The sequence below is a fragment of the Babylonia areolata genome, chromosome 1 (genome assembly GCF_041734735.1).
Source record: "Babylonia areolata isolate BAREFJ2019XMU chromosome 1, ASM4173473v1, whole genome shotgun sequence".
Taxonomy (NCBI): Eukaryota; Metazoa; Mollusca; class Gastropoda; order Neogastropoda; family Buccinidae; genus Babylonia; species Babylonia areolata.
The window spans coordinates 92,489,327-92,499,326 of NC_134876.1; the positions used below are offsets into that span (position 1 = coordinate 92,489,327).

Below are 10,000 nucleotides of genomic sequence, written 5' to 3' on the forward strand. Positions count from 1 at the left end.
ATTATCGTCCCCAGGTTTAGCGTCAGCAAAAGGACAGTGTTCTTCAAGTTACAATACATTTTTACTATATAACTCATCACTCCTATTTTGCAACATCTCCATTGGTTCCCTGTCTCGCACAGAATAAAGTATAAGATCAGCACTCTATGTTATAAATGTATTCACAAATCTGCCCCTTCCTATCTTTGTGGCTGCCTTCACCTCTACACTCCATCTCGCTCTCTACGATCGGCTTCGGATCCACTCTGTTTACGCATACCCAGATTTAAACACTCCACTGTTGGACGCCGTTCTTTCTCTGTCTCTGGACCTTGCATTTGGAATGAACTTCCTCTTTCGCTTCGTCAGGTCTCCGCACTCAGCTCTTTCAAGTCTGGCCTTAAAAACCCACCTCTTCACAAGATAGCCTCCCTCCCCTACCTCTTCCTTGTCTTCAGTTTCTTCAGCTTAGAGTTATGCATGCGTGTGAATGGCTGGTGTGAAAGCGCTTAGATTTGTCTCTGCACAAGATTCAGCGCTATAGAAATACTATCATCATCATCATCATCATCATTATTATTATTATTATTATTATTATTATCAAAAAGAAAGCAAAGCACGGCAGCATAGCGGTGGAGTGTTGGCCTAAGTGACAATGCGCTCGGCTGGGAAACGAGTGTCGACCATTTTAAATCCCATAACATATATTATACAGACCGGGGTGTATTTGCTCCCCACTTTAAGTCTGGGTCGTCTGAGTGATAGTCTTTTTACGACAAACCGATGTCCCTGTATGCTGCATGTGTTTATCGCACGGAAGAAGACCAATAGCAAAAAAAAACAAAAAAACAAACAGAGTAAATATTCTACCTGCAAAATTCTGTAGAAAAAAAAAGAATCTCGCTTTGATGGTAAAACAAATATGAGATGCATACAGAAAAAAAAAGATACAAAATAGGTGGCACTGCACTGTAGGGATGCGCTCTACCTGGAGAGAGCAGCATTTTCACAAAGGATTCTTTGTCACGAGAGAAATATAAAACAAGACAAGGCAAGGCGAGGCAACACAGGACAGGACAGGGCAGGACAAGACAAGATAAGACGATACGATACGATACGATGCAATACGACACGACACGATATGATGTACGATGCGATACGATACGATGTAATACAATACAATACACTTTATGCCGTGCGGCGCAGCACAGCACAGCACAGCACAGCACAATGTACTGCAAGAGAACTGAATACAATCAACTCAGCACAGCGCAGCACAGCACAGCGCAGCGGCACACGACACGTTACAATGTAATTCTCGGACCGGCTCGCAGTCGGACGTGATTATCCCCCAGGGTCAGAAGCCCCCCACCCCCCACGCCCCCACCGCTCCAGTTAAGTCCCCTACATACACTGTCCACCTCCCCTCCTACACACACACACACACACACACACACACACACACACACACACACACACACATATATATATATATATATATTCAGATAGTTCACACTCTCTTCGTGTCCTGGGCTCCGCTCCTTGCAGAAAGCACTGAGGTAAATACCAAGACCGGTAAAATATAAAAATATCAACAACGGTAGGCTCTTCTTGTCTTTAAAACTTGTATTCTAAAAAAGCAGCAAATTTCTGAAAAAGCTGATTTTACAGCGAAAATGTGCTGCTTTCTTAGAATACAAGTTTTAAAGACATGAAGAGCCTAATGTTGTATGTATGTATATATATATATATATATATATATATATATATATATATATATATATATATATATATATATATATATATATATATGATAGTCGTGTCCGACTATGACCATCAGAACAGCAGAGGAGGCAACTGCTGTTCCGACTATTTGGGCTAGAATTTGATTATCGTGGAGAGTGTCTTGCCCAAGTTACATCCCCACTCTCTCGGCTAAGAGGGTTTTAGGACAGTTGGCGTTGGGATGGTTCCCAAAGGCCAACCAGCCCACAAGGCTGCAGCACTAAGAGCCAGTGCAATTTTGCCTCCTAGTTTGAGAGTCATAGTCCTTCACAAAAGACTAAGCTGTAAATGATTTCCCATTGACTGGAGAAACCATTGATAATACAGTTCTCACTTTGCTGTTGGCCCAAATGTAAAAATTTGTCAATCTGTGATATAAACCGAGTGTTGTGACTAGACTGTTGCATATGTATATATATATATATATATATATATATATATATATATATATATATATATATATATATATATACCGCTTACCCCTTCGCGAGAACCCTCCCCCCCCCCGCTGCCCCCCCGCCCCCCCGCCCCCTCCAAAAAAAAAAAAAAGAAGAAGAAAAAAGAAAAAGAAAACCATTCTTGCCTCATTCATCCATCACTCACTTTTTTGCCCTTTTCATCGGCTAGCTGTCTGACTCCGGTGTCACCCGTGTCCCCAGAGAGGACGAAGCTGACCTGGGATCTGGTGCCGGCCCCGTAGCGAGCCCCCGTGAAGATGGTCATCCGGTAAAAGTAGCGGTCCGACAGCACGTTGTCCGCCAGAGGTGTGGCTCCCCACTGAGAACAAAACATTAATACAGAGTTTTGTAGGCATCTCTAAAAAAAAAAAAAAAAAAAAAAAAAAAAATTGTAGGCATGTGTTTGCTGTGTTGTGTTGTGTTGTGTTGTGTGTTGTGTGTGTGTGTGTGTGTGTGTGTGTGTGTGTGTGTGTGTGTGTGTATGTGTGTGTGTGTGTTTGCAGCGTTTGGTAGGCACACACACACACACACACACACACACACACACATATATATATATATATATATATATATATATATATATATATACATACAAATTGAGGAAAAAAACAAAGCGTCATGGGTGGCACTGACGCGCTTGTCCTTTCAAGGAAAAACCACCAGAATTTCAAACACAGAGAAATCCACTCTGAGCAAAGAGAGTTCAAGTTTGCTAGCAACCCGAATTTCACACACAGAAAGCAGAAACAATACAACGAGAAAACACTCTCTCTCTCTCTCTCCCACCTTCTCCACAACTTTGCGGTCCATACATGATGATACACCCGGCCCAGACGAGACCCAGTACGAACACCAAGACCATGAAGATAAGTCAGTCAAAACAACACAACAGACACACACACACAAAAAAAAAAAACTATATCCCTCTCCCACCTTCTCCACATCTCTACGATCCATACGCCTGGCCCAGACCAGGCCCAGCACGTAGAGGAAGAAGATGAGGCACAGGGTGACCAGGACGGCATAGTTGTCAGCCAGCTTGCTGCCCAGGTCGTCGAACACCGTGTCGAAGTGGATTTGGTTGGGCGCCACGAACACGCCCGTGCCGAAGGAGGTCAGGTGCGAACACAGGCAGCGGGTGAGGGCCGCTGTGGACTCCACGGAGACCTGGGGGGGTGAGTCAGGTCAAGTCAAATCAAGTCAAGATTTACTTCAAGTCAAACCAAGTCGTTAAGATTTACTTCAAGTCAAATCAAGTCAAGATTTATTTCAAGTCAAGTCAAGATTTACTTCAGGTCCAACCAAGCCAAGTAAAGATTTACTTCAAATCAAACCAAGTCAAGTCAAGTCAAGATTTACTTCACATCAAACCAAGTCAAGATTTATTTCAAGTCAAGTCAAGATTTACTTCAAGTCCAACCAAGCCAAGTCAAGTCAAGATTTACTTCAAATCAAACCAAGTCAAGTCAAGTCAAGATTTACTTCACGTCAAACCAAGTCAAGTCAAGTTACGTCAAAATTTATTTCAAGTCAAACCAAGTCAAGTCAAGATTTACTTCAAGTCAAACCAAGTCAATTCAAGATTTATTTCAAGTCAAGTCAAGATTTTTTTCAAGTCGCGTCAAGTCTAAATTTATTTCAAGTCAAGTCAAGCCAAGTCAAGATTCATTTCAAGTCAAACCAAGTCAGGTCAAGAATTATTTCAAGTCAAGATTTACTTCACGTCAAACCAAGACAAGTCAAGTCAAGTCAAAATGTATTTCAAGTCAAACCAAGTCAAGTCAAGATTTACTTCAAATCAAACCAAGTCAAGTCAAGATTTATTTCAAGTCATTATTTACTTCACGTCAAACCAAGTCAAGTCAAGATTTATTTCAAGTCAAGTCAACCCAAGTCAAGATTTATTTCAAGTCAAGTCAAGATTTATTTCAAGTCAAGCCAAGTCAAGATTTATTTCAAGTCAAATCAAGATATATTTCAAATCAAGTCAAGCCAAGGCAAGATTTATTTCAAGTCAAGGCAAGTCAAGATTTATTTCAAGTCAAGTGAAGTCAAGATTTATTTTATATCAAGTCAAGATTTATTCCCCAATGTCCCCATTGGGGTACATTGGGGGGGGGGGGGAACAAAATGTGACAAAAGGCAAAAAATGCATGGTGACGATGTATGTGGCAAGGTTACACAGCACCTGACGGACTTGTAATCAAGTAAATGAAATAATGCTACGTTTAGAGCAGAATCTGAACAGAAAAGCATCTAATTTCGAGTAGCACAAATCGCACAAGCAATTACTGATCCAAAGTGTATAGAAATCTAGCCAAGTAGAATAGCAATATTCAAAAAAACTTTGCATAATTTAAAAATTGTTTCAACAAAGATGACTTATTCTTTGTCATAAGCAATTTACGAGAACTTCAAAGCGTTCCAGTTTCTGTTGTAATATGGCTTTAGGAAATGTTTTCTATAATGACCGAAAAAAAAAGAACATCGAAATATATAATGGAACTTATTACCAAAATCATTCAAATTACGTTTCGTGCGCAAACTTTCATTTCTGTCAATACCATGAACGCGTCCTGTCTTTATAGGCAATCCAGTGTCCTATATTTTGATATATACTTAGATTTGATTTTGATTTGAAATCAAAATCGGATATACTTAGAAAATTGTTCTGGGGGCATTTTCAAGTATTTTTCGAATTCAAACCTTTCTTTTGAGGGGGGTTGTCAAATTGGGGAAGCAATTTTCATTGCTGCTGGGTTTTAAACCTTGGACTGCTGCTGACAGTATACTCGTCAATGAAAGGTTGTCACCTCAATGGGATAAGATTGAGCCTTCAAGGGTGGGTTGCAAGAGCAAACTTAGCAGCAGCGCTTAGTTTGCTTGCTTATCGCTCAGAATATTCCTAACACCACGGCAAAGTCCACGTTCTTCGAGGAACACTCTTAATTCAAAGCAAACTTATTGCTGTCACAGGGTGCCAGCTCTGGAGAGCTACCTGCGGCCACCTAGCTAAGGGAGTAAACCCTGACAGAAAATCCGGTGTGGGGCCCCTAAGGCGGTTCGTGGCGCCCAACCAAATCCACTTCGACACGGTGTTCGACGACCTGGGCAGCAAGCTGGCTGCCAACGACGCCGTCCTGGTCACCCTGTGCCTCATCTTCTTCCTCTACGTGCTGGGCCTGGTCTGGGCCAGGCGTATGGATCGTAGAGATGTGGAGAAGGTGGGAGAGGGATATAGTTTGTGTGTGTGTCTGTTGTGTTGTTTTGATTGACTTATCTTCATTTTCTTGGTGTTCGTACTGGGTCTCGTCTGGGCCGGGTGTATCATGTATGGACCGCAAAGTTGTGGAGAAGGTGGGAGAGAGAGTGCCTCATGTAACCCCGCCGCGGCCATAATGTCGGTCACCATTCTTTGTCTGGATTTGCTTTTTTTTCCTCTCCAGGTTGCATTACATTTGTTTAGATGGATCACTTACGCAGCTTAACTTGTACACACAAAACGTTACCAGCTGCAGTTCAAGAGCACGACACACTGATCTCATTTCACCAAGGTCAGCAGTCAAGGGGTTAAGAGTCCGTGTACGTCAATGAATGGTCCTATTTGAATCAAGGAGAAGGGATACAAGATGAACAACACAAGTATTCGTTCGATGGTTGCTTTTTGTTCAAACCAACCTTTTTCTTTTCCCCATTCTTTCTCTGTTGGTTTATTGGTTTCTGTTCCTTTTTTTGTCGTTTTTTAACACTCTTGTTTGTTTGTTTTTTATGTTGTGTATGCAACTGATTGTTCGGTGACTGGCCGGATGTGTTGGAAGACAAATAGAAAGGATAAACGTGTTTTATTTCAAATATTGTAAAAAAAATTCTAAAAGCGTCCTTCGCTCCCCATTTGTGTGTGTGTGTGTGTGTGCGCGCGCGCGCGCGCGCGTGTGTGTGTGTGTGTGTGTGTGTGTGTGCGCGCGCGCGCGCGCGAGCGCTCAAATTAGTGTGATTGCGTACGTGTCTAATTAACCTTGGAGTGAACTGACAATAAACAAATGGGAAGAAGAAACTTAAAAACAAACTGTAAAACGGATCTGAGACGAGCACCAATTTCATCTGGCTCGTTTGTTAAGTCATCCGTCTCACTGGCTAATTAATCAGCCAGTTGATTAATTGTGGTGAAGAAGGCATGCACTCGCTTAAGAGAATCGAAAATAATGTCTCTGCTGACATCATTCAAACAAGAATCTGGGTGTTCACTTTAGCGTATCCGATTTTTATAACAAAGAAACAAAAAAGAAGAAAAAAAACAACAAAGAAACACATTAGTTCACACACACAAAAAAAATCTTCTTCTTCTCCTCCTCCTCCTCCTCCTCCTTCTTCTTCTTCTTCTTCTTCTTCTTCTTCTTCTTCTTCTTCTTCCACACACACTCGGGGACAGTAAAACACACCTCACATCCATCAGTGGACCAAGTCTCACTCAGCTCGTCCCAGAAGCGACAAGAGCTGCCAAAGGCAGTGATGGTGTACGCGGGCAGGGATTCGTTTCTGACAGCCCCATCATCGGGGTCTGTGTAGTAGTCACTGTAGTCTGGCTCCAGACTGCTTTCGTTCACTGAAAACCGATGCCAGAAGTGATTGGTAGTTTCAAAGAAGAAAAAAAAAAACAGGAGAAGAGAGGATAAGGAGTGAGAGAGTATGTGTGTGTGTGTGGGGGGGGGGGGACAGGGAGGAGAAAGAATGTGTGAGAGGCAGACGTGCGCAGATATATATATTGCACTCTCGTGAGCATCTTAAAAAAAAAAACTATAAAAAAAGGGCATACAAATCACAATTGTTGTCTATTTTTTTCCGCTTTCAAAATCTGTGCCCCCTGTTTTCATACTCGCGTAACCTTGTTAGAGTTAGTTAAACTTTCGGATCAGTTTTCACCACTTGTCAAAGTTGTTATACCCTCGTAAGTGGTTGCAGCAGCAGCAGCAGCGATAGAAATGGTAGCAGTAGTGACATTAGAAGAGAAAGAAAAAGGTCAGTTTCTAAATATAGATATAGCTCGTCGGCTTGGGGTTGCATTTGCATCCTAAAACAGTCAATCGGAATTAACTTTTCTTCGAAAGGGAAAAGCAAAAGAGGAAAAGGAAATGCAGCTCAAAGTGGTAAAGACAAAGACGTATTCGACGGGCAGAGTAACTGACAAAGACATACTGGGAATATCTCCAATAATCATAACTAAAGAAATCAAGGCACAACTAGAGAGGAAGTCAGCTCACCATAAAGACGAAGACCCAAATACAGTACACCGGTCTCGTTAGCGACGAAAGTGTCGTTGCGAATGAAGATCCTGTATTCTCCGTCTTCCTCGCCATCACCGTCTTCACCACCACCATCGTCGTTATCCTCTGGAAACATGTACACCCAGTCGTAATCACTCGGCGTCGGCAAAGATCCGTGTTTGAGGAAAACCTCCAATGTTTCGTTGGTGGAGTTCGGTTTGATGACAATACTCAACGCCTGAGAAGAGTTCCAGGTCGTTTCGAAGGCGTGGTAGTACAGCTCGGCATCCTCCACGAGAAAGGGCGTGACGAGGGACAGGGGTTCCTCCACAGCCCCGGTGCTGATGTCGATCTGGATGGGCTCCCTGAGGTCCTTGGCGACGATCTCCTGACCAGCATTGTCGTACAAGTTCAAGCTGACTACGGGGGACGTCAGGTAGGAGGCGCTGACGTCCCAGCTGTAGAGGTTGTTGCTGTTCGTCACGAACTGTTGCTCACAAAGAACACCAGCAAAGGTGAGGCATGATTTCGTCTCTTCATTACATATCTTCTTTTTTTTCTCGTTATTTTGTTTTAATTTGACATTTTAGTCTTACGCCAGAGACATAACAGTTGCTTACTTTAACATTCGTGTTTGGGTTGGGTTTTTTTAATTAGGAATTAGTCACATAATACGTGTATATGTAAACTTAAGATCTTTCACAAAAGGTGTGAATAAGTTCCCGCATGTCACTTTAGCTAAAAAAAAAAACAAAAAAAAACAACTGCACATCTACTAACAAATATACACCCCGCATTGTGTTTGTGTTGTTGACTCACTTGTGTAAACAAAGTGAGTCTATGTTTTAACCCGGTGTTCGGTTGTCTGTGTGTGTGTGTGTGTGTCCGTGTGTCTGTGTGTCTGTGTGTCCGTGGTAAACTTTAACACTGACATTTTCTCTGCAAATACTTTGTCAGTTGACACCAAATTTGGCATAAAAATAGGAAAAATTCAGTTCTTTCCAGTCATCTTGTTTAAAACAATATTGCACCTGTGGGATGGGCACAAAATAATTAAAAAGAAGCCTAATTATATGCAAACTGCATTTACTGTTATATTTATATTTTTTGTATTCTCTAAACTTGGCACTTTGACCTCTTATTCTGACACAACAACAAGAGGAGTCATTATTATCATTTTTTGTTCAAACAGAAACTTCTTTTGCTAAGCATGGAAGTTTTATTTATTTTGCAAACGTTTTGGTGCAGATAGTAAAAAAGGGAAATTACTCTGTAATTAATGCTAGGGGACTTAATTTATCACAAGTGAGTCTTGAAGGCCTTGCCTCTCTTGTTTTTTGTTTGTTTCCTTTTGTTTTTCTCTGTTTTTGCAACGGATTTGTTTTGGTGTTTGCATTGGTAGGCCCAAAGACAGACATCATGAATAAAAGTTTAATCTAATCCTTTAGATTGGATTTACTGTCCCACAAGCGAGTCCCGAAATTATTCTAATGCTTGGGCGAAGGTGAACACCCTCCTTTGTCATTTGTCCTCGCATTTCCCAAAGTTTTTTACTACTGCCAGTCACAGTTAGAAGAAACCGTCGATCACTTACATACTGTTCATTAACTGAGACTATTCATAACTGTTTCCTTTCAGCAACCAGTCAGTTCTTTAGTTAAGATTATTAACAACTGGTTCCACACGTTAATCATTTACTGTTCACTACTCAAAAATCTTAATCACAATTATTGTTGGTGGGTTCTTTTTCGTAACAAACAATTATTAATTTACTCAATTAGCAACCGATCCATCAAAATGAGCTTTTAACAGAAATGATTAAACGATTTCAAACTCCCGTCACTGAAGATGAAAGTCAAACAAAATATTTCAATCAAACCAGCTAATCTTTAAAAAAAAAAATTATATCAATCAACCAACAAAACAAAATTATCAGCAGGAAATCCCATTCAGTCACACAACCAATCTCTAAGATAATATCAATCAGCCAATCAATATATATATATATATATATCAGCAGGAAATCCGCCTTCCAAATACGTCACTCCACCTTTGTCTACAGACAGAGCCATCTCCGAATTATGTTTTTGTTGGGCAATTGGCCAATATATTTCTTTCACTTTTACATACATCCCACAAAAAAACAAAAAGAAAATAAAAGAGCAATGCAAAATTTTTTTTTTAATCTATTAAACCAAAGAACTGTGTGCGAAAACAAAACAAATGATTGATACTTACTACAATCGCACAACAATGAAGACAGTCTTCTCAAAAAAATTAATAATTCAATCATACATTGCAGATGAAACAAAAACAAGCTCTGGTCGACTAAAGTCTAACAGAGTGACGTTTTGTTTTTCTGAAGTGATGGATGTTCCGTGCTATCATTGTGCGATGTTCTTTGATCAGAACTGCTCACCTGAGTGTCCACAAACGACGTCTCGTTGCTAACCTCGAAGTTGTCGGCAGCAGGGAGAGCAAAGGCGCCCTCGAAGGCCATGTAGACGCTGTTGTTGA

General features: G+C 41.0%; 1 protein-coding gene across 1 annotated transcript in view; it reads right to left on the bottom strand.

Annotated features, from left to right (window-relative positions):
• Positions 1–10,000, bottom strand: part of LOC143290490 (polycystin-1-like protein 2) — a 96,125-nt gene that overhangs the window by 43,665 nt on the left and 42,460 nt on the right. The window contains exons 22-27 of the mRNA XM_076599991.1: positions 9,903–10,000; positions 7,481–7,970; positions 6,667–6,825; positions 5,300–5,409; positions 3,156–3,389; positions 2,368–2,541 (exon numbers count right to left, since the gene is read on the bottom strand). The exon at positions 9,903–10,000 is cut by the window's right edge and continues 145 nt beyond it. Coding sequence (XP_076456106.1) covers positions 2,368–2,541; positions 3,156–3,389; positions 5,300–5,409; positions 6,667–6,825; positions 7,481–7,970; positions 9,903–10,000 — 1,265 coding nt within the window. The remainder of the gene's footprint in view (positions 1–2,367; positions 2,542–3,155; positions 3,390–5,299; positions 5,410–6,666; positions 6,826–7,480; positions 7,971–9,902) is intronic.